Source organism: Bufo bufo, chromosome 2 (genome assembly GCF_905171765.1).
Source record: "Bufo bufo chromosome 2, aBufBuf1.1, whole genome shotgun sequence".
In the NCBI taxonomy this organism is placed as follows: domain Eukaryota; kingdom Metazoa; phylum Chordata; class Amphibia; order Anura; family Bufonidae; genus Bufo; species Bufo bufo.
The window spans coordinates 253,896,082-253,923,551 of NC_053390.1; the positions used below are offsets into that span (position 1 = coordinate 253,896,082).

Here is a 27,470-nt window from a genome sequence, read left to right on the forward strand (position 1 = left end):
CCAAAAAACGTTCCGTTCCGGAACTGAAGACATCCTGATGCATCCTGATGCATCCTGAACGGATTTCTCTCCATTCAGAATGCATTAGGATAATCCTGATCAGGATTCTTCCGGCATAGAGCCCCGACGACGGAACTCTATGCCGGAAGACAAGAACGCAGGTGTGAAAGAGCCCTAATGCTCCTGCTGTCTTTCAGCACTTTGTCATCGATATTTTTTGTCATCTTATCGGCAGATTTGTTGTAATATAGCTTGACGATATTAGTCAATTAGCATGGTGTAATGTTATATACTGTATGTGATATCAATGTAGGATATGTAGATTTTCCTGTGATTATCATGAGGGATATTAGTGACTTGTTATTTATTTATTAATATCCATAATGAATAGTGTGTGACTGTTAAATGAATGGGTTCCTGTTCTGTCTATGCCTGCCCATGTTGACGAAGAAACTGTTTCCGAAGAAAGGCCGCAATGCCGGAAAGTTCGCAGGACTGGAGTAATGCAGATATCAAGTTTCTGTGGTTTATTTTTTGATTGTGTGTGCCAATAGGCACAAGACCAGGGAATGTTGGAACCGATAAAATTGACATCTATGATACAGCTTTGATGCAAAGATGTTCCTTGATATCTGAAACTGAATCCGCCCTGGTCTGCTTGATATGCAAATGAGGACCATCAAAGGGTTCTTGGGGCAGGACACTGATGAAAGGAAGATCTGCCAGGACTGTCGCATCCTGGGGAAAGCCCGACCCCCTGCTGGTATTTACTGCCCACACCTGTGTCAGCAAGGACATACATGCTGGGATATGGCAGGGGTATATGATATAACTTTCTTCCTGTGTAATTACCTGCAATAACCTAGCTTACAAATAGGGACAATGGTGACCTCTGGGACAAGACAAGTCTTCCTGAACTCTACAATGAAGAATGTGATTCGCTGAGACCTGCTGGAGAGGAGTGTTCTGAGTACAGAGAAAAGCCCATGGCATGTGTGACTGAGAGAGAGAATGGTGTAGCTAGCTCAAGGATGCTGACCCCCTCCAACCCCCTCTCCCATTCCCTTAATTATATTTAGAATGTAGGTATATCCCTATTTGTAAATAAATCCAATACTGACTTAAGATACAGTTGTTCTTCAGTAATTTAAGGCACCCGTAAAACAGAGCACATTCTACACCCTGTAATCTGCAATCCACCGGAGGGTATGGGGTCATTTTGGTTTTGAAAATCATGTTTTTATTTGTTGTATGGAGATGCTGTTCACACTGTGCGGTTTCTTTCCTTTCCCTGTATTTTGTCGGGAGGATTGGATTTTAGTTCCCTAGGGGTTAAAGTGGATTGAGAGTTCCCGCACAGGGTGTAACACATCAAACATGTGATTAGTGGGTTGAAAGAAGGGTGTGATGCATAGTGAGACAACCAATAGAGTCAATGGCCCCCCCCCCCTAGAATTTTTGGAGGGATGGGCACTAAACTCTTTTAAATTGTGGGGTCACACTGTGTAGCATTGTTACGACTAAGGGTCTAGTACCCGAAACGCGTCAACGCTTTGATTCCGTGTACCAAGTGGCTGTGTCTGCTGTCTATTATATGACTAATAAAGAAGACGTTTTTAAAGAGGATCTCCATTGTATCCGAGACCATTCCTTTCTAAGTTACTTGCAGGATTGTATTTCCCACAGCAGCTCCAGATGCAACATGGTTGCCTGACAGATTATGTGATCAGTTTGCACAAGCATTTGACTAAAATACATTCTCGAGTTTTTGCTTCACTTATGTAATGACCGACGACACGCACAGGGAGGAAAACAGGGAAAGCCCTGCCCAAGGGAGAGGGAAAGGTGGTGACCCCTAACTCACCTTGCGGCTGGCACCTGACTGCCCTGACGTCCCTAGACGGGTTCCTCACGCAGCGATCGCGTGCCTAAACCCTGGCTTTCCCTAATATGAGCCCTGGATAGTGAACAGGCCGGTGGGATCGCTAGTCCACACCACTATCACTAAGAGGGAAACACCAGGGAGAGGACAGACAAAACATACAAACACATACACCCAGGTGGGCGACCACAATAAACCAAAAAGGTCCAACAGGGATCTGGAGGGTAGCGTACTGGACCAACTACCAGCGAACGCAGCAACACAGCTCCAGAAGGTCAGAATAGATGTCCAGGCAGGAAGCTCTATCTCTGGCAACCAGAGAAGTGTGAGAGAGAAATATAAGGAGGTCTGGGAGTGCTGGACAAGGAACAGCTGAGGAGAAGGAGCTACGGATCCCTGAGTGAGCCAAAAGGGTTTGCTAAGCAAACCCAGAAAGCTACCATAAGGAAAACAGCCCTATCTTAAATAGAGCGTGCAGCCAACCGCTGCGACTTCCTGACCCCGGGTATAACGGAGTCAGGCGTGGTCCTCGACACCCTCGTGACAACTTACAGATCTTGATAAAACACCACTTGTGTCTAGAGATTGGGTGGTGGTAAAAAAACACGTTCGAAAAGTCCTCCAGGAAAGCCTAATTGGATCTAAGCCAGTCATTGCAAGAAAATGTTGAGTCTGGAGACTTGAAAGGATGGTGTTTCTTGTTTCCCCTTGTGTGGTAAACTCCAGAAAATGTCAGGATTCGTGTCATATTTATCATCCTATTTCTATGCTCCTAAGTAAGGTCCTCTAGCTATAAGGATTGGACTGCACGATGTGGTCGTGTTGCATTGGTTATGTAGCTGTGCTGCAGTGGAGTACTGCGTGACTGTACGGGCTAGAGCCGGCCCTAATAAAACTAATGAGACCACGCTGTTTAGATGGTCTCATTAACGCTCATTAACAATGCAGACCGACTAAAAAGTGCGATCTCATTAGTTTTATTAGGGCCGGCTCTAACCCACATGGTCACGCAGTACTCCACTGCAGCGCAGCCACATTGCAACCACGATTCGACCATGTTCTGTGGTCGCACCATTATAATTTTACTTTATCTATGCCTATTTGCCTGCTCATACATTTTCTACATTTGGACTCATCAATATTAAAGGCCCGGAGAACCCCTTTAACTGTTACATCTTTTACACAAATTGATATGCATAGTGCCTATATACTTATTTATGTCTTCATGTACACACATTACACTACCTGTCCCCATCCTATCTAGTTGGGCCAACTTCCATGGATCATACAGTTTGATATGCAGGCAGCATACTAACAAATACTGGCCTTATGGCCCAAAGAAACCGGAAAAAATGCACATCCACTAAGTGTAAAGGCAATACAAGGATTTTTATTAGGCTACATAAGACACACAAACATGATTAAAAATTGTATACAATAAGTACAAGTGCTGGTACACAATTAAGACCAAACACCTATCCAGCTCCCACCAAAAACCGCAAATATGGGTAAAATGTAAGTAGTCCCAAATAGCAGCCATATGCAACAAACATAGACTAACAAATCTACATATACATACGGCACTACAGGTACATAATGCACAATAATGTGTCATCAAAGATCTAATACCTGAACAAAATAAACCTGCAGGGAATACCAAGGAGGGCCTGGATCATGAACTAGCGCCCCACGCGTATCGCCAGTAAAGTCTGGCTTCCCTCAGGACCACATTATTGTGCATTATGTATCTATTGGGGATTTGTTAGTCTATGTTTGTTGCATGTTGCATATGGCTTGCTATTTGGGACTACTTAAATTTTACCATATTTGCGGTTTTTGATGGGAGCTGGATAGGTGTTTTGGTCTTATTGTGTACCAGCACTTGTACCTATTGTAGTACAATTTTTAATCATGCTTGTGTGTCTTATGTAGCCTAATAAAAATCCTTGTATTGCCTTTACACTTAGTGGGGTGTGCATTTTGGGTAGAGAGCACAGACTGGTTAAGGTGCTCTCTCCCTAAGGAGCGTTAGTTCACCCCTGACCCGGACACAGGCCTCTCACCCAGTTAAGCAAGTACTCTCTGCTCTGCACTGATGAGGGGTAATCACCCCAAACAGCTGCCTGCAGATGAGGTGCTGGCTTTTTAATATCCAAAGTCATGTCTCAAGGCTTATTTTAAGAGCTGAACATTGACTAATAGGATAGCTGCCTTACATCTGGTGGCATTAGGCTACTTTCACACTGGCGTTTTGAATTCCGTTTGTGAGATCCGTTTCAGGGCTCTCACAAACGGTTCAAAACGGATCAGTTCATCCCCAATGCATTCTGAATGGATAAGGATCCGCTCAGAATGCATCAGTTTGGCTCCATTCCGCCCTGGATGCGGACACCAAAATGTTGCTTGCAATGCGGAGCCAAATGGATCCGTCCTGACTTCAATGTGAGTCAATGGGAGCGGATCCGTTTTCACTGTACACAATATGGTGCAATTGAAAACAGATCCGTCCCCCATTGACTTTCAATGTAAGTCAGGACGGATCCGTTTTGACTTTGTTCTTCATAATGCAAACGGATCCGTTCTGAAAGGATACAATCGTTTGCATTATAGGTGCGGATCCGTCTGTGCAGATACCAGACAGATCCGCACCTAACGCAGGTGTGAAAGTAGCCTTAGAGGCAGAGCTTGTTAAGAGCTCATTTGCATCCCTTTCCTCAGAGTATAAGGCCGAATGCACACGGCCGTGAGGGTCCGTGGTAACACGGGCTGGATTCCTGCTGAGTGCAATTAGCGCACAGCGTTATTGGTTTCTATGACGGCGTGCGCTTCCTGCTGCCGCCGCAGTACAGTAATACACTGGTATGATCTATACCAGTGTATTACTGTACTGCGGTGTCATAGCTACCAATGATGTCGTGCGCTCCTGCTCTCAGCAGGAATCCAGCCCGTTACCACGGAACCGCTCATGGCCGTGTGCATTCGGCCTTTTTAGGCCTCCTGCACACGGCCGTTTTTTTTCCCAGTTTACTGGCCATTTTTTGCGTTCCGTATACGGTCCGTATACGGAACCATTCATTTCAATGGTTCCGCAAAAAAAATGGAATGTACTCCGTATGCATTCCGTTTCCGTATTTCCGTTCCGTTTTAACATAGAACATGTCCTATTATTGCCCGCAAATCACTGTCCGTTGCTCCATTCAAGTCAATGGATCCGCAAAAAAAACTGAACACGTACGGAAATGCATCCGTATGTCTTCCGTTTCGTTTTTTCCTGAACCATCTATTGAAAATGTTATGCCCAGCCCAATTTTATCTATGTAATTATTGTATACTGTACATGCCATACGGAAAAACGGAACAGAAACGGAAACAAAAAAACGGATCCGTGAAAAATGGACCGCAAAACACTGAAAAAGCCCTACGGTCGTGTGCAATAGGCTTTACAAAGACACACTTGTGAAATCTGCTGAGTAATGGAGCCAGGAAGTAAGCGGTGCAAATGTGACTGTAGGTGGGCGGGGCTCTGGGATGGGGGGTGAAAGGTGAGACTCTTCTCAGGAGCTTCTCACTTCTAGTGTGTGCAGAGGACTGACTGGTCTCCTATCATCATGTCTGACCTTAACGCCTGCTACCTGGATCTGATGTCTCAGCCTTGCGCGTCAGTTTATATCTTTGCCAAGGCTAACAATATCCCCTTTAAGAAACATCAAGTGCTACTTTTTAAAGGTCAGTCCAGTGTCTTCTGATTGCTCTGATCTGCGGTGGGGAAGTTCTTGCATAATATGACATGTGGGTTAGGGTATATATATCTATCCTCTGCAATGCCTAATTTGTATGTCATAAAATATGACATGTCCGGCTATAACGTGTTGTATGTACTGTACACATTTGTATGTACTGTGGTATTTATGTGCTTGTACATTTCTGGCACTTCACAGGGATTTTTTCCTGAATGTGCTGACAAGTCCTCTTTAGTCCATCAACGTGTTCGGTATCTTGAGAATTTTATGCCACAGTGGAGCTAAGAACACAATTGCATCAAGAGCTGTGCTTGAAAACTCCCAAGGGTCTGAACCTTATTCTCACTCCACCCTGCTACATTCAATTCAACCTCTTTGTGCATTTTCAGAAGCGGCTCATTCATTTGGTACGTTTACCTGCTGAGTCCCAATCTATGGCTGTCCACTAGGGATGAGCGAACTTGTGTTTTTTCAAGTTCGGTGTACAAGGTTTGAGTTATCTAAGAATTCTGTTATGGATTCTGCTACCAAGGACCATAAGTTATGGTTAGATAACCCGAACCTTGTACGCTGAACTTGAACACAAGTTTGCTCATCTCTACTATCCACTTGTTCTCCTATATCAAAAATGTCTACTTGCTCATGGCAACTAAAGTTCATGTTTCATTTGCTAGTGGCGTATAAAAGGGATAGAGAGAGATATGTATATATATATATATATATATATATATATATATATATATATATATATATACTACGGATCAGTGGTGACTCTAGGAACAATATATAGGATGGGGGCACATAAGCTACTACAGTAAAAAATTGGGGGGGGAAGGGCACTAATAATTTTCACCACTTAATCTACTGAAAAAAACGAAGTGTGTGTGTGTAGTATATTATATATATATATATATTATATATTATATATTATTACAAAATACGAGAGTATTGCGGTATGCAGTGTGGGGAATTACTTCGGTAGGCGGGTGCAGTATAGAGGCAAATGGAGTCCAGGTAACTAAGCAAAAGAGCATTTATTTCACGCTTGCTCTAACAGAAAACAGAACAGTCACTTGGTGTTAGTTCCCACACCAAATAACCGAGAGCTTCCACCTGCTCCGTTACTGGTATAATTCCTGTCCGATCGCACAGCCACAGTTTTTTTTCTTTACAGGATGCTGGGCGCTCTGTACGCTGTGTCGGGGTCTAGGCCTCTGCTCCACACATTTGAAAAAACCACCCAGTGATTTACCGTTCCTTCTCCCCCAGCTGAGGTTGCTGCTGGTATTAAAAATCCCGCTCCAAAACTCTGGTTCTGGAACGTGGGGAGTAGGCACCCGTCTAACTCTTTTACTACTCCCAGTAAAGAGCCGGCCCGGATTGGGCTTTGCAGCCCAACTAAGTATTAAAGTTGTCAACAGCTTCTGCTGTTAACACACAAAATCCGTCTCTTACCTCAGTGACCTGTATCTGCCATCCATTACGGTACCCTGCACCTTACCACACACCCCCCCTTTGTTCAACCCTGAGGGGGTGGACACACGAAAAACAGTGTACCCAGGAGAGGGCATCCGCATTGCTCAGTAATCGGCCAGCTTTGTGCTCCACTATAAATTTGTAATTCTGTAGACAGAAACCACCTGGTGACTCGGGCATTCCTTTCTTTGGCCTGGCTCATCTACTTGAGAGGGGAGTGGTCAGTCACCAGGCGGAAGCTTCTGCCCAACAGATAGTAACAGAGAGCCTCAAGTGCCCATTTGATGGCGAGGCACTCTCTCTCTCCACTATACTATACCTGGTCTCGGCTGGGGTGAGTTTACGGCTGAGACAATGGGATGCTTCTCCCTGTTGACTTCCTGAGACACTACAGCCCCAAGGCCAACCTCAGAGGTGTCGGTCTGAACTACGAACTCCTCCTTGAAATCGAGGGTTACCAAAACCGGGGACCCCACACAGGGCCGACTTTAAGGAGGAGAAAGCCTTTTCCGCCTGTTCATTCCAGCGGACCGTCCCTGACTTACGCCCCTTTAATAACCCTGTCAGTGGCGCAGCTATAGTGGCAAAGTGGGGCACAAATCTCATGTAATATCCCACAATTCCCAGGAATGATTTTACCTGCCGAGTAGTGACGGGCCGGGGCCAATTTCTGATTGCCTCAATTTTGTGTACCCGAGGTTTTATAACTCCGCGACCAATTACATATCCCAGGTACTTGGCCTCCTCTAACCCTACTGCACATTTTTTCAGATTTGCAGTTAAGCCTGCCTTCCTAAGGGAGTCCACTACAGCCTTGCACCTTAGGTAAATGACTCTCCCAGTCGGTACTGTGGACGAGGATATCATCCAAGTAGCCCGAGGCGTACTGACGATGGGGTCTCAGGACAATATCCTGTAACCTTTGGAAAGTGGCGGGGGCTCCATGCAGACCAAAGGATAATACCTTATACTGATACAGGCCTTGCGGTGTAACAAAAGCCGTTTTTTTTCTTTGGCAAACTCCGTTAAGGGTACCTGCCAGTACCCTTTGGTGAGGTCTAGCACAGAAAAATACCGGGCTTGTCCTAGTCTCTCCATCAACTCATCCACGCGGGGCGGGGCATAGGGTACATTTAGTCTGCGGAAGTAGTTACAGAAGCGTAGGGTCCCGTCCAGCTTGGGCACCAAGACTATTGGACTAGCCCACTCGCTTTTCGACTCCTCGATGACATCTAATTGTAACATCCGTTGCACCTCTTCCAAAATGGCTTGTCGGCGGGCCTCAGGTACCCGATATGGTCTCAACCGGACACTGACCCGATGTTCCGTGACAATGTCATGGCGGACGACAGAGGTGCATCCCACAAGGTCCGAGAACACATTCGTGTTCCTGCTAACGAACTCCTTGACCTCTTGAACCTGTTTAGAAGACAGATTGTTAGCAACCTTTATCGTGGCAACAGCTTCCCCCGAGTTAGGCCGAGTACACACGAACATGTGTGACCCGTGCCCGTGCACGATTGCCGGCCGTAGGTCAGCCGCATCGGATCGCGGACCCATTCACTTTAATGGGTCCGCCCGTTCCGCAAAAAGATAGGACATCTTTTTGCGGAACGGAAGTACGGGACACAACCCCACGGAAGCACTCCGTAGTGCTTCCGAGGGGTCCCGTTCCGTGCGGCCGTTCCGCAATTCTGGATTTGCGGACCCATTGAAGTAAATGAGTCCGCATCCGTGATGCAGAATGCACACGGAACTGTGGCCGTGTATTGCGGCCCGCAATACGGCCACAAATCACACATGTTCGTGTGAACTAGGCCTTAGACCGGGGAACTGGACACTCTAACCCTAAAACCCCCGGCAGTGGACGGCCGTCCAGACTGGTCTCCCTATCTCGCCAGGGCTTTAATAAATTCACATGGTACACCTGCCCCGGCTTCCTCCACCTGGGCTGGTGTACCTTGTAGGTCACCGTTTCCATTTTCTCAAGTATTTCGTGTGGACCCTGCCACCTAGCCAAGAATTTACTTCTAAGTTCGCTTGCACGGGAAGGGATCGCTCCCACTATGTAATTAAAATAAATCCCAGCAGAAACACGTCCTGTGTATGGATCAATAAAGCATTGAAGATAAAATCCAATACGCCTGCTGGGAAGAATTTACTGTTGACTGTAGAGACCAGTACCAGAAGCCGGTCTCCAGGGTTAAAGTTCCGCACCCGAGCCTGACTATTATATACCCCCTTCTTGGGCTCGCTGGGTGGCTTCCATATGTTCCCTTACCAGTGGCAGCACTGTCTCCATCCATTCCTGCATCTGGGTGACATACTCAATCAGTCTCTTATGGGGAGTAGGTTGTTGTTCCCACGCCTCTTTGGCTATGTCCAGCAGACCTTGCAGATGCCGACCATACAACAGTTCAAAGGGCGAGAACCACGTTGACTTCTGGGGCACTTCTCGCACCGCGAACATAAGATAGGGCAACAGAAGATGCCAATCCTTCCTATCCTTTGATACCACCCGTTAACATATATTTTTTTTACAGTCTGGTTGAACCTTTCTACGAGACAGTCTGTCTGCGGGTGGTACACGGACATCCGCAACTGTTTTATGCGGAACAATTTACATAGCTCCCTCATGACCTTGGACATAAACGGGGTCCCCTGGTCAGTCAATACCTCTTTAGAGAGCCCCACTCGGGAGAACATCTCCATTAACTTAGCCGACGTATGATGAAGTGGCACCGCCTCGGGGTACCGAGTGGCATAATCCAAGATTACCAGGATGTGTTGGTGACCCCTAGCGGACTTCAGGACTGGGCCTACGAGGTCCATCGCGATACGCTCAAACGGTACCTCTATGATCGGGAGGGGTACCAAGGGACTACAGAAATGGGGCTGGGGGCTAGTAATCTGGCAAGTTGGGCAGGACTCACAATACTGTGCCACCTCTTTAAACACACTGGGCCAGTAAAACCGCTGTAGAACTGTGTTTTCTGCTAGCCCAGGTGACCCCCAAGAACATGTTGATGGGCTAATTCTACATTAAGAAGCTTGCAGAGACATGCTATAGACACCAGGAACTACTATAGTGTACCTTTTAATATAGAGAAGAAGAAAAAAAAATCGGCACAAAAGTATCAAATAAAATGGCTGTATCATTATAAAATTAAAAAGGCACAGCTTCTGACACAAATATATAGTATTTTGCAGATGACTTTTTTTTTTTTTTACAATGTGCAGATAGTACTGTACTAATAACCCCTACATACAGGGTAATACAGCGCCACATACCTCTTACATCCAGCGACCTCTCTTTGATGTAGATGTTCTTTCCTCCTCTTCTCCTTTCAGACCAGACCACCATTTTTCAGCCATTTCTCGTCTCTGCAGTTTGACAAGCAAAATCTTAGTTTACTACTTTTTCATTATCCTCCCATCTTCAGGAAAAATCATCTTACCACCCCCAATACTGTGCCGCTGTGCTCCCCAATACTATACTGCAGAAACAGATAAACCCCCTGATAATAGTAGTACCATGCAGATAGTGCCCTTTAATAATTATTGGCACACAGTGCCCTAAAATAACTGCGCCCAGCAAATAGTGCCCCTGACACTAATAGTGTAAACATAACGTCCCCCCAAAAATAATTGTGGTAAGCTGATACTGTGCCAAGGTGCCCCCACAGTAATAGTGCTCCCAAAAGTCCCACCAATAGGAATAATTCTCTGCTAGAGCACACATGATAGTAATAGTGCTCCTACAGTGCCCCCAACATGTCCCCACTGTGCCCCAGAAGTAATAATGCTCCCATAGTGCCCATACTAGTAATCATGTTCCCCATAGACCCCCAGTAGTAATAAAGCCCATCATAAGGCCCCTAGTAGTAATAATTCTCCTTATAATATGCCAGTGAAAAAAATACCCCCTTTTAATGCCCCCAGTTGAGCTAATGTCCCCATAGTGCCCCCATAATGTGCCAATATGAAGTGCCCCCCATAGATGAGCCCATAGTACTCCTCTCTCCCTTTCCCCCATAGTACCCACCATAATGTGCCCCAGTATAAATTACCCCTATACAGAGCCCCCCATATAAAATACCACTTCTTTGTGGCCTCAGTAGATGCCCCCAATAGTGTACTAAAAGGAAGTGCCCCCATAGTGCCAACCAATTATGTGCCAGTAACAAATGCCCCCATAGATGCGCTCATCTCCCTGTGCCCTGCCGCTGCCCCTCCCCCCCCCCTCCCCCACATCACCAGTGGCCAGCAGGGCTCAAGAGGCAGCTGCCATGGGTCCCCCAGGAGCAACTGGGCCCGGGGCAGCTGCCCCTTTTGCCCCGCGTTAAAGACTGCCCTGGCTGTACTAGCTGCGGCCAGTGTTTTAAAGGGGAATCAGCGGGGGGGGGGCAAGGAATAACCTAGGGGGGGCAATTGCCCCCCTGTAGCGACACCTATGCTGCGGATTGTGCACTCTGCAATTGTGGGCAAAACATCTTCAGCATACTACAGAAACAGCAGAAGGCATGAGATTTCATGAAATCTCAACCATGTGCAGTAGAAAAGACCCGCAGACAAAAATCGGTCTGTGATGCGGATTTTAATTCCGTAGCATGTCAATTTGTACTGTGGATTTCCACTGGGGAATTAAATTAAAAGTGGCCCTGGAAAAAAAATACTAAAAGTGGCCCGGTTTTGTAGTCTGGCCCAAATTGATGGAAGGCAGAGTCAACACAAGTAGGCGGGGCGTGAAATACCATATTGGGGCACATTATACCACCCCAACACAGCCAAATACCACAATCCATCACAAAATACTGCCCCAAAAACTTCGACTAGCGGCTGTCTGGAGGGCTCAGATGGGCCCTGGGCATGAGCCCACCGGGGAATTTACTGTAAGGTCTATGGTCAATCCTCCCCTGCTATTGGCACCACACAGATTTGGTTTAGGGCTTATGCACACGAACATATTTTATTTCCATGTCGTTACGTTTTTTTTTGGCGGACTGTATATGGAACCATTTATTTCAATTGGTCCGCAATAAAACGGAAGTTACTCCATGTGCATTCCATGTCCGTTCTGCAAAAAAAAATAGAACATGTCCTACTGTTGTCTGCATCATGGACAAGGACAGTACTGTTCTATTAGGGGCCAGCTGTTCCATTCCGCAAAATACTGAATGCACACGGACATCCATATTTTTTGCGGACTGCAAAATACATACGGTCGTGTGCATGAGCCCTTAGTAAGATCTCTATATACATGACACTTACAACATTGTAGAGGGTATAACGCTGCTAACAGGTTCTCTTCTTTATAAATCTCTACTCCTTGCTCTTGGTAATAAGAGTGTAAAGTTGTCTTGGAGAGTTTTTTTTCATAAATGAAGCTCATCTCTAGTTGCAGAAGGAACTTCTGTTTCACTTGTTAAGGCCTCTGACTACGAATTTTGTGGAGTCATAGTACTGGCCTCCTGTGCTGTGTAAGGCCTCTTTCACACTTGCGTTGTTGGGATCCGGCATGCACTTCCGTTGCCGGAGGTGCCTGCCGGATCCGTAACAACGCAAGTGTACTGAAAGCATTTGAAGACGGAACCGTCTTCCAAATGCTTTCAGTGTTACTATGGCACCCAGGACGCTATTAAAGTCCTGGTTGCCATAGTAGGAGCGGGGAGCGGGGGAGCGGTATACTTACAGTCCGTGCGGCTCCCCGGGCGCTCCAGAATGACGTCAGAGCGCCCCATGCGCATGGATCACGTGATCACATGGACACGTCATCCATGCGCATGGGGCGCTCTGACGTCATTCTGGAGCGCCCGGGGAGCCGCACGGACTGTAAGTATGCTGCTCCCCTGCTCCCCGCTACACTTACCATGGCTGTCAGGACTTTAGCGTCCCGGCAGCCATGGTAACCATTCAGAAAAAGCTAAATGTCGGATACGGCAATGCGCCGAAACGACGTTTAGCTTAAGGCCGGATCGGATCAATGCCTTTCAATGGGCATTGATCCCGGATCCGGCCTTGCGGCAAGTCTTCAGGATTTTTGGCCGGAGCAAAAAGCGCAGCATGCTGCGGTATTTTCTCCGGCCAAAAAACGTTCCGTACCGGAACTGAAGACATCCTGATGCATCCTGAACGGATTACTCTCCATTCAGAATGCATTAGGATAATCCTGATCAGTATTCTTCCGGCATAGAGTCCCGACGACGGAACTCTATGCCGGAAGACAATAACGCAAGTGTGAAAGAGCCCTTAATAAATATATATATTTTGGGTTATGCATGAATCTACAGGGAAAAATATTGTGCCACGTTGCATCAGAAACATTGCTTTCAGGGGAGAATGTTTCCATAAAACTATATGGTATGCAAGCACTAGATAGCAGCACTGTGTGGAAATTGTTAGGCCCCATTCACACGACCATATTTTTGGCCCACATCTGCTTTTTTTGCTGATCGCGCTTGGGCCCACTCATTTCTATGGGTCCGCAAAAAAAAAAAAAAAAAACACTGTGCGGTCCGCATCCGCATATATCCGTCTTGTCAATTTTGTGGAAAAAAATAGGCATTGTTACAATGGGTCCGCAATGAAAACGGATGCAACACAGTCGTCGTCCGTATTTTTTTTTGCAAATTGCATACAGTCGGGTGAATGCACTCTTAGGCTTTCACACGAGCGTGACTATTAGGTCCAGATGCATTCAGGGAAACTCGCACCATTTTGCAAGCAAGTTCAGTCAGTTTTTTTACGCGCGGGTGCAACTGAAGCATGGTGACCGACAACGGGAAAAACATGGTGTCGGTGCTGAGTCAAGGAGGGCTGAGCCATGTGCCCTGCATGGTGCACATGTTCAATCTGGTTGAAAAGCTGTTCCTGAAGTCTTCCACCCATCTGCAAGACATCCTGAAAATGGCCAGGAAACTTTGCATGCACTTCAGACACTCGTACACCGCAAAGCACACCCCCCTTGAGCTGCATCGGCAGAACGGCGTCCCCCAGCATAGGCTGATAGGCAACGTTTCCACCCGTTGGAATTCCACCCTCCATGTGTTGGACTGATTTATATGAATGGAGAGAGGCCATAAACTATTTCTTGATGATACAGGCGGACAGAGGTACTCCCCTGTGTAACTTCGATGTTGGCTAGTGGCAGCTCATGCATGATACCTGCCGTTTGCTCATGCCCTTTGAGGAGGCCACTTTATTTGTCAGTCACCAGGACTACGGGATGAATGTCATTCCACGGATTCATGTCCTGGAACAGATGCTGATAAATCTGTCTGGACAGGAGACGTGGTGACTACATCTCATGGCCACATGAGCCCTGTGGGGGTTGAACTAGAGGTGGAGGAGGGGGACATTCGAGCACAAGCAATACGTAGAGAAATGGCAGATTTTTCTACACCGGTGACAGGAGAGGGAGAGCAGGAGCAGCCAGAGGGGCTACAGGGTGATGAGGAAGACAAGGCAGATGACCCAGACACACCGTGGCAGTATGCAGTGGAGATGGAAGCAGGGAGTCCCTCTGAGTCACATGCGCAAATGGTCCAATGAATGCTCAGTTGCTTGCATAGTGACAGCCGAATTGTCACCATTCAGCAGAGGGATGACTACTGGCTCTCCACCATGTTAGACCCTCGCTACCGGTCCAAAATGGGAGCCTTTTTTTACACCTGCTGAGAGGGAGGACAAACTGAACTACCTATCCTCTGTAGTCAGTTGACTGCTGCCTATGTGCATCATCGCCCATCCTCACACAGGTCTGACTGGGGAAGCCTTTTGTGCTCACGTTCCACTGCCATGGCTGCTGGGAGGGGTTGGGGGGCAGGAGCAGTACCAGCTCCATCAACGGCAACTTAAGTCTAGCGTCGCTGATGAGCAGTTTTATTCACCCGCCTACTGAAGAAACTACTCGCCAGCATCTGTAGATGCTGCAGGTAGACATAGAGCAGAACCTGAACCAGCAGGTTGTGGCATACTTGGAGTGCACCCTGCCATCTGACATCAAAGATCCCCTGGACTACTAGGCAGCCAAACTCCATTTGTGGCCGCAACTGGCCGAGTTTGCCCTGCACAAGCTTTCCTGCCCAGCCAGCAGTGTGGGATCAGAGCGGGTGTTTAGTGCAGCAGGGGCCATAGTTACCCCAAGGAGAACTCGCCTGCCCACCCAAAATGTGGAGAAACTGACCTTTTGTGAAGATGAATCGGGCGTGGATCAGCTACGCCGGATGCATCAGACTAGATCATCCATGGTGCCACACCTAATCCAAAGAAAAAAACTTGTGGTCTAGCTTCCCATAAAAACTTGCAGCTTTATTAATAGCAATAAAAAACTGTTAGCCAAACACAAATCGCATACAAGATCCACGATGTCTACGCATTTCGGACTCCACAATCTCGGTTCTTACTCATGACCTACAGAAAAGTGAATGTTCACCTCTCTTTAAACATGTGGTGCACCAGGTAATCAAGACTTCGGCATCACATGCTCAAAAGGGGAGGAGAACTAATCAGACACCAAATACCAACACCCAGTGCATCAAAAAGAAAAGATAACATGTATATAGTACTGAAAAACTATAAAAATAGTTCTTTTAACGATATTGTAAAATCAGATAGTGTTTTCTGTTCAGACCTGTGGGAAAGCAACTTCCCAATTCAAACATCCAATATGCCTCACGGCGGCGGCGTTTTCGTTTGTGATCTCCGGGGAAGAGTAACCGTTTCAACTCCCTGAACAGAAAACGCTCTTGTATGTCCTTTGTGCACAGTGGCAAAGTGAAAATTGGCTGCAGATACATTGCGAGATTCATAATATAGTATATCTGATAAATGTTTGCGTATTCAGCTTTTTATTTGTTTTGTAGTGCAACCTACATATTGTAGAAGACAATCTCTGCAGGTGATTAAATAGATTGCATAATCTGTGTTACAGTTCAAATATTGTTTTATGGTGTAATTCTTGCCATTCATAGTAATGTCACATTTTGACACACTGACTTGTATTTACAACAGATACATCTGTTACCACCACGTTTGTAGCTCCCTTTATAGGTGAGCCACATAGGTGGAGTTGCTGATCATTCCTGGAAAAGACTGGGGATATATATATATATATATATATATATATATATATATATATATATATATATATATATATATATATATATATATATATATATATAAAAAAAAAAAAATTTTATTTTTTTTTTTCCTATCCGAAACTGCCTTTTGGGGAAATACAGTTGCAAGAAAATGTATGTGAACCCTTTATAATTATATGAATTTCTGCACAAATTGATCATAAAATGTGATCTGATCTTCATCTAAGTCACAACAATAGACAATCACAGTCTGCTTAAACTAATAACACACAAAGAATTAAATGTTACCATGTTTTTATTGAACACACCATGTAAACATTCACAGTGCAGGTGGAAAAAGTATATGAACCCCTAGACTAATGACATCTTCAAGAACTAATTGGAGTGAGGTGTCAGCCAACTGGAGTCCAATCAATGAGATGAGATTGGAGGTGTTGGTTAGAGCTGCCCTGCCCTAAAAAAAACACACACCCCGGTTCTGGGTTTGCTTTTCACAAGAAGCATTGCCTGATGTGAATGATGCCTCGCACAAAAGAGCTCTCAGAAGACCCACGATTAAGAATTGTTGACTTGCATAAAGCTGGAAAGGGTTATAAAAGTATCTCAAAGCCTTGCTGTTCATCAGTCCACGGTAAGACACATTGTCTATAAATGGAGAAAGTTCAGCACTGCTGCTACTTTCCCTAGGAGTGGCTGTCCTGTAAAGATGACTGCAAGAACACAGCGCAGACTGCTCAACGAGGTGAAGAAGAATCCTAGAGTGTCAGCTAAAGACTTACAAAAGTCTCTGGCATATGCTAACATCCCTGTTAGCGAATCTACGATACGCAAAACACTAAACAAGAATGGATTTCATGGGAGGATACCACAGAGGAAGCCACTGCTGTCCAAAAAAAACCATTGCTGCATGTTTACAGTTTGTACAAGAGCACCTGGATGTTCAACAGCAGTACTGGCAAAATATTCTGTGGACAGATGAAACCAAAGTTGAGTTGTTTGGAAGAAACACACAACACTATGTGTGGAGAAGGAGGCACAGCACACTAACATCAAAACCTCATCCCAACTTTGAAGTATGGTGGTGGGGGCATTATGGTTTGGGGCTGCTTTGCTGCGTCAGGGCCTGGACGGATTGCTATCCTCGAAGGAAAAATAAATTCCCAAGTTTATCAAGACATTTTGCAGGAGAACTTAAGGCCATCTGTCCACCGCTGAAGCTCAACAGAAGATGGGTGTGGCAACAGGACAACGACCCAAAGCATAGAAGTAAATCAACAGAATGGCTTAAACAGAAGAAAATGCACCTTCTGGAGTGGCCCAGTCAGAGTCCTGACCTCAACCCGATTGAGATGCTGTGGCATGACCTCAAGAAAGTGATTCACACCAGACATCCCAAGAATATTGCTGAACTGAAACAGTTCTGTAAAGAGGAATGGTCAAGAATTACTCCTGACCGCTGTGCACGTCTGATCTGCAACTACAGGAAACGTTTGGTTGAAGTTATTGCTGCCAAAGGAGGTTCAACCAGTTATTAAATCAAAGGGTTCACATACTTTTTCCCCCTGCGCTGTGAATGTTTACATCGTGTGTTCAATAAAAACATGAACATTTTAATTCTTTGTGTGTTATTAGTTTAAGCAGACTGTGATTGTCTATTGTTATGACTTAGATGAAGATCAGATCACATTTTATGACCAATTTGTGCAGAAATCCATATCATTCCAAAGGGTTCACATACTTTTTCTTGCAACTGTATATCAATTTCTTTGTCTAAAGAGAGCCCGTTTATTGGCCTCCTCTATAGACCATGTAGCATAATTTCTCACAAGCAATCTGCTACCGATATCTGCTTACCTCATAAATGCAGTACTATCCGAACAGTTGCATCTTACTCGCAACATTTCGCCCCTTGGTATATTCTTTGTCACATGAGGTGGGTGACATGAAGTCACTAAAAGGGTAGTATTGCCAGTCGTCTCTTTTCTATAGGTTGAAATTGCTGAATTGGCGGCATCACCATATAAATGCAGGTCCAGAAATACTACAGATTTCTGATCATGATGGATGCAAAATTTGATTGTATCCATCCCCCATTAAAGTATTCACCTAAAGCTGGAATGTCCGCCACATCGCCGACCCATATAATCAACAGATCGTCTATGTAGCGTCCATACCACTTGATATTATCTAAAAAAGGGTTAGCTTCCGTAAATAAAAACTGTCTTTCCCACCAAGCCATGAAAATATATTTCACCCCCATAGAGACTCCTGCCAGCTGCAAATAATACTCCCCATTAAACATGAAAAAATTATGCTTGAGTAAAAATTGCACTACAAAACAAATAAAAAGCAGAATACAAAACATTTATCAGATATACCATATTATGAAACTCGCAATTTATCTGCAGCCAATTTTCACTTTGCCACTGTGCACAAAGGACATACAAGAGCGTTTTCTATTCAGGGAGTTGAAAGGGTTACTCTTCCCATTAGAGGAGGAGATCACAAACGAAAACTCCTCAGCCGTGAGGCATATTGGATGTTTGAATTGTGAAGTTGCTTTCCCACAGGTCTGAACAGAAAACGCAAAATAACTATTTCTAGTTTTATATTGTTTTTTTCTTGATGCACTGGGTGTTGATTTATATTATATATAATTATAACTATGGTGCCACACCTACACTTTGACAAAAGAGACCTGTATCTTCTGGCTGCTTGCTTCAGCTATTATTCTTATGCTGCCACCCGACTGATGCCACACCTGCTGCCAGGTGCTCCTACAGCCACCCACCATCTTCAGCTGGTACTAGTATTGCTCCCCACTATGTCACTGGGCCACTCTGTGGTCTCCTCATGCTGCTGCTACTTCACCACTGTCACTGGGCCACTCTGTGGACTTCTAATGCTGGTCCCACCCTCTCCACTCCATGACTGGGCCACTATTTTGCTTTTTTGGCCTGTTTGACATCATTTATTTGACCCTTCCTTCTGATTTGTCAGAAGGAAGATGAAATGAGACGCACAATGGATACTGTCTATGTAACCGCTGTAAAGCCTGCATGACATGGTCCCTATTTTGCATCAGAATTGGCTTATGATTTGGTAGCCAAAAGCAGGAGTGGGTGCAAACACAAAAGACATGCAAAGATTCCATTCACGTGTTATCTCTGTTTTGGATCCACTCCTGTTTTTTATTTTGGCTTTAGCAATACTGATGGATTACTGACCAAATGCTTACTGGGTGAAGGCGGATGCTCAACAGACAAGATCAGTTTTTTGGAGGTTATTGTTCTGACAGATCAGAGGAAGGGCAAAATAATCAGTGACATCAACACAAACTTACTGCTGATACCCTTTCCACTCTGTCAGGGAGACTCTACTTGTATAAGCGTTTAATAGAACAGGTTCTGTAGACATCTATGTGGAATCAGGTGATGACGGTGTAAAAGGAGTGTGCTCTTTCACGCTATAGTAGGATCTTGGGCCTCTGCATGGTTCTTTATACCTGGTGCTAACATTGAGCACTTGAGTTATTTGGTCAGTTATGCACCCGTAATTGACCAAATGAGTGAAGTGTGCAGTGATTCTAAGAGCGACGCCTGTTATGTGCATGTCATACTGACTCACAGTATTGTTTCACTACCACAGCAGACTCGCCATGCGTGTTACTGCAAGGCAGTGTTCTACACCACTAGACAGTCTCTCTGCAGCCAGGAAATAGCTGTTTTTAACGCGATTCTCCACAAATAAAATTGGATCGAATCAAATCTTTTCTGAAAAGTCAAATTCGACCGAATAAAATTTTTTAGAAATTCGCTCCTCTAGTTATGACGTAAATACAATCGCTTAGGACTTATTCATGTCATGTAATCAGACATCTTCTGTCCATATCCTGTACAGACAACACAAGTATCCGTTAGTCCACACATGCTTGTTGTTACACTGACAACAGAGACTTGCACTAGTTTGGTTAATTTTGCAGACCAAACTGTATGCAACACTGTCCTAGTATTTGCATCCTGAAAACAGACACAGATGTGTGAGAGCTTACTTTGGAATTGCTCCAGGATTCAGGGATTCTGGGTCAGGTTATTAGGTTTTTAAAGTGTACTGACTGAATATGCTTTCTTTAACCTGTAATTTTTACTTGAAATACTTTGTCGTCTGGCAGTGGCTTTCTCCCCTCACCGATACACAACACGGGCATGCTTGGCTGAGCTGAGCATTCTTGTGTATGGGGGGACCAGGTAAGAAAACGGTTGGCCACACGTTCGCTTGGCTGACGGCTACCTCATCTTTTTGGCCGGTGAGCCTAGCAAGTATGTTTCGATGAAGAAATGCATGTGAATATTCATATAATGGCTTATTGACTATATTATATATTACAATATTTGGTTCCTTTCTGTAGGAGAACAAATGACTGAAGATTTTGGCAAGGTGAATCCACTTCGCAAGGTACCATCTCTCAAGGATGGAGACTTCTTAATGGGTGAAAGGTGAAGAATTTATAGTACTTTAAACTAAAATAACTTTTTATACCACAGTTATCAGTCCTGATTTCTGTAATTTTGGTAATGTAGAAGTAGTTAAAGGGTTTCCAAACAGTTCTTATCTGAGGGGGGGGAAAGGAAGTGTTGTACAGGAAAAAAGTCCATCCTGCTGGATTACAGTATTTTCTCCCTCTGATAGCATTCCTTACTCATTATTATAAAATGGGGTAACCTCCTAGTACATCAGGATTAAATTCTGCATTCACTTCAATGGGTCCACAAATCCGGAGATGCGGAACTGTGCAGAACGGAAGCACTACTGAGTGCTTCCTGGGGTTCCGTTCCATGCCTCTGCACCGCAAAAAAGATAGAATTTGTGGAACGGAGCGGAGGGATCGCGGACCCATTCAAGTGAATGGGTCCCCGATTCCCCATGCGGCTGGGCCACGGTCTGTGCCCATGCATTGCAGACCGCAATTTGCGGTCCACAGCACGGGCTTCACACGGTTCTTCAGGCTACAGGCATTGATGACCTGTCCTCGGGATAAGACATCAATGTCTGATTGGTGAGGGTCTGACACCCAGCATCCCCACTGATCAGCGCCAGAAGCTGTATGGAGCTGGAAGCAGACCGCTCCATACACATTGTAGTGGCCGCGCTGCAGTGCACTGGCGTCGGAAATTACAGTGTACCTAGCCTTCTGCTTGCTTCTGTCCCTTCTCTAGGTTAGTTTCCAGCAGCTGGACTGCCTGAATCACCGATAGGTGGGGGTCTGACACCCCCCCTAACTAACATTGATGACCCATATTGCGAGTTGTGTAACCATAGTTCCACCTAGCTAACTATAATGAGCTTGTGTAGAATTGTACAATAGTTGCAAAAATTTCAGAAACAAATATGCTCCATGTGAACATGCCTAAAGTTCTGGGCCTGGGTTCTGTCTGCTAGACTATCTGTTAGTGTCACTAGACAAGTACAGGAATGTTAGGATGTCTTTAAGATGCTGCAACAAGGAGATGATTGTGGGTGTACCTGCATGCATTATATGCCTCCTTCAATCGGGCGTCTAGTTTTTGTTCATGTTATGGTTGCAAAGCCTGACTCCTTTTGTGGTTCCCATTATTAGTAGCACATTCCTCGTAATCTACTTCCCAGATATTATTGTAGTCAAATAGTGCTTGGTGTGGCAAGAATTATAGTTTTCACTGTTGTATATATAAAAAAAAAAAAGCCCTTGTGTATGCTGTCTCTTTTCCAACCCCATCCCCTGCCTAGCAGCCAACAGGTCATTCTGATGTGTGCAGTGCACATGCACAGTATACTGTAGTGTGCATGCAATAGCCACACATGGACTGTGTCTAGGGGCCCCCATCACAACACGAAGCTCTGCCATGTTGCACTGCCCCCACCGGCTAAGCCCCATTCTCCTCTTGACAGTGGAGCCTTGGCACTTTTGCTACTGCTCCACAGCTGGGAAGAGCTCCCCTCCAGTGCATTACTGGTTTAGTCATATTTTATTTTTTCCCCCACCAACTGCTTTGACCAGGATGGCCCCTTATCTCTGGCAGCACAAGCATTTGTATGGTGGTAAAGTTTACGCCTTGTACCCAATTTGCAGCAGTATGTAGTGTCACCATGCGTGGACTTGGTGTCACATCATACTTGATTCATACACAATTTTACAGTGTAGCTTTAGCCAAACTATTTTCTTGGACGAAATGGTTAAACCCAATAAACGTGAATCTTCTAAAACTAGAAAAAGAGAACCAAGAAGAGATGATTGAAAAGTAATAGCAGGATATTTTGGCCTTTTATTCTTGGCTTCCTCAATTTTTTTCCTCCTATGAAAATATCTGATCATTCAGCACCTCAGGTACTATTAATACCGTGTGACGGCACATGTGTAAAACTACTTTAAATAACCTGCTTACCTTTCATTCTTTTCCCCAGCACTGCAATGCTCCTTTATCTAGCTAACAAGTATAAGACCCCTGATCACTGGTACCCAGCAGACCTCCAGAAACGTGCTCGTGTAGATGAGTACCTTGCCTGGCAGCACACAAATACCCGTCCACATGGCTCCAAACTTTTTTGGATCAAAGTAAGCATGTCTTTATTATCACAGGTGATGTGGTTCTCGGCCTTTTGGGGGCAGATAGATAATTTGGGTGAACTTGTGAAACTATATAAATGAGACCTGCCAACCTGGAGTATGATGTGATTAATGGCATTTTTCCAAATTGAACCTTAATTCCCATGAACATGGTGAAAAAGGCAATGTGGCCTAAGATGTGACACTGTCCAAGGAAATTGTGCGGCAAAGTAAGCCAAACAATAGGTAATATAAAGTTAGATGAGTATGTGCAAGGCACTCAATTTATTATTCAACCTGAGAGGTGTCGATAAATTTGGCACATTATAATCAGACTGCCATGTCTATCACCAGGACTAGTAAATTTGTCTCATAACGTTTTGGTATTTGCCATTTTATTTTTCTCCATAGGCTTCTCAATAGAACTTGGGGGGGCATCTGGGTGTTACATTTGGAACAGATACTGTTAGATCGGCTTAACATATAAGATGTTTGTTGCATAATCTGCATTGAAATTCTGCAACATAGGACAGTGCAGTGTAAGTCAATGGAGTTTAATGCTGCAGATGACTAAGCCTACCTTCACACTTGTCAATTTGCCCTAAACATCTGTGAAAGAAATCTGAGAATGAAGCAGATTTCTGCCATGGATATGCCAGAGGCTGTGCATGTAGATTAGTCCCGTTGCAATGCAATTCAGAGTCTAAACTGTGACTTATCCATGCAGAATCTGGGCAATAATGGACATTCTGCATATGTTAGAGGGGTTTTTCACACTTGGTGGCATTCTGGGCAGATCTCCCAGCAAAGCCGGACCTGCGGAGGGAAGTGCACTTATCTGATCCTGCCGTTGGGTTCTTTCGGTCTCCCCGCGTCACAATCCTATTTGACATGTGGTCATGTGGAAGCCAATGACTGGCCGCAGCGGTGCTTTGTTCCCCGTGCATTATGTCACTGGGTCATATGACGCATGAGAGCCATGTCGGTCACTGCTGCAGTGGCTACCTGATGCAGGGAGACCAGAGATCTGCAGCTGGGGAACAAAGGAGCCAGAACCCAGCGGCAGGGATAAGGTAAGTATGTTTCCCTCCACAGGTCTGGCCACGCAGGTGGTCTGCCCAAAAGGTCTCCAGGGGTGAACAATTCCTTTAAAATCTGTAAAGCAGTCATTCTGTACAGATATTTTCCATTGCATGTGAATGTGGTATAAAGTATTTTATTCACATGCCTTACCTGTGCAATGTCGGTGGATCCTCCAAGGACTGGAGCATGGGTAGAAAGAGTACTGAACATGTAAGCATGTCCAAAACTTGGTCCACATTTGGCCGACTGCTATCTCTCCTGACTTGTCTGGCAGCGGGTTATCTCCATATGGGTTCAGCTGACTTCAATCTAATGTGTATGGCCAGCTATAGCTTACAGGGGTTTTCTGAGATAAAAAATAAAATAAAATAAAAAAATGGGCACACAGCAGTAACTTGGATAAAATAATTGCCCCATTAAAGACTGTCGGCATAAAAATACCTTTTACACTACAACGCACAGTAACTAGCTTTTAATTGGATCTATAACTTTTAAGGGGTTTTCAGGATCCCTATAATTAAAGAGTAGTGTTGAGCGAACTTGTTTTTTAAGTTCGGCGTCTAAAGTTCGGGTTATCGAAGAATTCGGTTATGGTCCGTGGTAGCGGAATCCATAACTGGATTCTTCGATAATTTTAGACGCCGAACTTAAAACACAAGTACGCTCAACACTAATTAAGAGATCTGTTCATGTAGTTACTTACCTCATGTACATCTTCCCCACGTTTTATTTTTCATTATAGACTCTCCTGACCTGTTTTTACCATGTAGATAAATTCCCCCTGGTTTTTGGCCATCCTGTATGTAGCACTTTTTGTTGCCGTATCCAACCAAACCCATGATGCACTTCTTCCCTGCTCCAGCTCCACCCCTAACAATGCCCAGCTTTTTTATAGCTCCTCCCACCCAGCTAGTTACATAAGACTGCCTTGTTGCTGCTTTGACACGCCCATGAACATATAGAACTGCATGGACATGATCATGTAACCACAGCCCAGAGCAGAAGATGGGGCAATAAATATAAAAGGAAAAATTTACAAAATTACAGCTTCCTTCATAAATGATTATTTTAATCCGGAAAAACGGATACGGTATTTATTTTTTTCACTTTTTTTTTTTTTTTTTAAAGGTCTGCACAGACTGGGAAACCGGATCCGTTTTTCAAGAACATTTGGTACCGGATCCGGCATTAATACATTTCAATGGAAATTAATGCCGGATAAGGCAAGTGTTATGGTATTTGGACAGAAAAAATACCACACCATGCTGCGGTATTTTCTCTGGCCAAATACCATAAGAGGGACTGAACTGAAGACGTCCTGATGCCTTCTGAATGGAATGCTTTCCATTCAGAATGCATTAGGATAAAACTGAAGCATTTTTTCCGGTATTGAGCCCCTGTGACGGAACTCAATACCGGAAAACTTTAACGCTAGTGTGAAAGTATCCTAATACAGTGACAGTTTGCTGGCGCTAAGCTTCCCTAATGTTCACTGTGCACTGTGGTTTATAAAGAATTTCTCTGCTGATAAATGGGTTTTAAATTTAAAATAAATCTAAGTCTGTTTACATAATGTGTTCGGCACCCACCTCAAAGTTTTTTTGTGTTTTTTTTTCTTTTCTGTTACAGGCCATGACCCCCTATCTCCTTGGTCATGAAGCAACACCTGACACATTAGATCCTCCTCTTTGTGAGTTTAATGCCACTTTGGCAACCTTACAAGATACATTCTTGCAGAACAAACTATTCTTGGCTGGAGATAAGATCTCCATTGCTGATTTGGTAGCTATTGTGGAGATTATGCAGGTGAGTAAATAAAATACTTTGCAGCACGTTTATTTGATCTCTTGTGCTTGATTTAATATTTTCATGCTTTTTAGGGCTCATGCACACGTGTGTATTTTGCGGTCTGCAGAACACTGATCCACAAAAAATACAGATTATATTCCGTGTGACATCTGTATTGCATCCCCCTTCTCTTTTTTTATTTTTTTTTATTTTTTTAATAGACCCATTGAAGTAAATTGTTCCACATACAGGTCGCAAAAAAAATAAATAGAATGGAACGAACAGCGTTGGCAATTTCCATTGTTCTGCTCAGTTAGACAAGAACAACAAAAGGGACGGGTTCTAGACATAACTGAAATGAACAGTACTAAACAGTTCAGTTTGTTTGAGTTCCTGCTTTTTGTACCTGGTAAAAAATGTCCTAAATGCAGAACTTTTTGGTCCGGTCTTTGATAGAATCTAAGACAGAGGCCCCAAACTGAGCCACCGATGCAGATGTGAGCAAGCCCTTAAAGGAAATCTGCCACCAGGTGATAGACGCAATGATTATAGTAGTGTGTCACCTTTTTTTTAAAAGTAATTTTCATATAATCTTTGTTTATTTGGCGCAGAGTGCTATTTGACCATGGAGCCTTATATCTTATGATCAAGGGGCATTTGCTACCACTGCAAGAGAGGACTGTATCAGCGGTGGGGTTCCTTGTGGATATGGAGGACTCCAGAATGCAGATAGATCACAAGAATACTATTGTGGTTTGTCACTTAAAGGGGTTGTCTAAGTTATGAAAAAAACAAAATACAGCACTGTAAATCTGGTCAGCAATATATAGCTAAGCAAGTTTTCGGCCAAAAAATATCTATTTTCTAATTTCCCTGGTTCTCTTCTGGCGCTTTTTTTTTTTCTGCAATAACAACAATCTCTGCCCCTTCCCCTGCTCTGCTAAGGGAGTGAATAAAAGTACTGACCTGAGTGACATGTCTGCCTGCTGGGAGACTCAGCAGCATGTTGTATGTGTAGGACTAAAAGTCCCAGCTGTGTAATGACACTGCTGATACACACAGGATCTTCCCCCTACCTGTTCTTGTGCATTGCTCTGCAGAACTCCTCTGTCAGCTCCCATGCCCAGCATTTGTCGCCTCACTACCTACAGCTACTCGGTAAAGCCTTCAGCCCTGAGTCTGTGCAGCTGAAAGGGTTAACAATCCAAGGAGAGCAGACTGCAGTGAAAGGGGGTGTGGACAGCACAGTGACGTCTCGTGTATAGATACAGATCTGCTCTCTTAGGCTTGTGCACGAAACATTATCAGAGCAGGAAGAGAAGCTGACATCACAGGTTATGTGACCCTCAGTTAAATCTGAGAGAGGAGCAACTACAGATGCAGTAAATGCATAGTAAAGCTGTTACATTTGCCTAGTTAGAAACAAACAAAAAAATAACTCAGACAACCCCTTTAAAGGGAATCTACTGTCACTTTACAGTGTGGAATCTTCATGTCCAGTTCTATACACAACCTGACTTTTTTTTTTTTTTTTTTTTTTTTAGCCATTTGCAGCTGGGGTTGATGTTTTCGAAGACAAACCAAAGTTGTCAGCTTGGAAGCAAAGAGTGGAGGATGCAATTGGAGCAGATCTATTCAAGGAAGCACATAATAGAATACTGTGTATGAAGGAGATGCAGAATCTACCAATAGCTCCAGAGCTCAAGGAGCGACTTAAAGCCAAACTAGAATATTTCACTCGCTGATGAAGCCATTCCACTGGATGCAAGCTACTCTCAAAGTCTTTTTGTAAAAATGCTGCATGTGTAATAAATGAG

General features: G+C 44.5%; 1 protein-coding gene across 1 annotated transcript; it reads left to right on the plus strand.

The window, feature by feature from the left end:
• The first annotated feature begins 5,490 nt into the window (after positions 1-5,490).
• LOC120988739 (glutathione S-transferase theta-3-like) lies at positions 5,491-27,451 on the plus strand. Its single transcript, XM_040416387.1, has 5 exons — positions 5,491-5,608; positions 20,608-20,695; positions 22,641-22,791; positions 25,495-25,671; positions 27,198-27,451. The coding sequence occupies exons 1-5, from the start codon at positions 5,491-5,493 to the stop codon at positions 27,396-27,398; spliced, it is 735 nt and encodes a 244-aa protein (XP_040272321.1). The 3' UTR covers positions 27,399-27,451.
• The last annotated feature ends 19 nt before the right edge of the window (positions 27,452-27,470 follow it).

Coding starts and splice junctions, on each gene's coding strand:
- LOC120988739 (XM_040416387.1), top strand. CDS start 5,491: ATGTCTGACCTTAACGCCTGCTACCTGGATCTGATGTCTCAGCCTTGC. Junction 5,609..20,607: donor TCAAGTGCTACTTTTTAAAG/GTCAGTCCAGTG, acceptor TCCTTTCTGTAG/GAGAACAAATGACTGAAGAT. Junction 25,672..27,197: donor CTATTGTGGAGATTATGCAG/GTGAGTAAATAA, acceptor TTTTTTTTTTAG/CCATTTGCAGCTGGGGTTGA.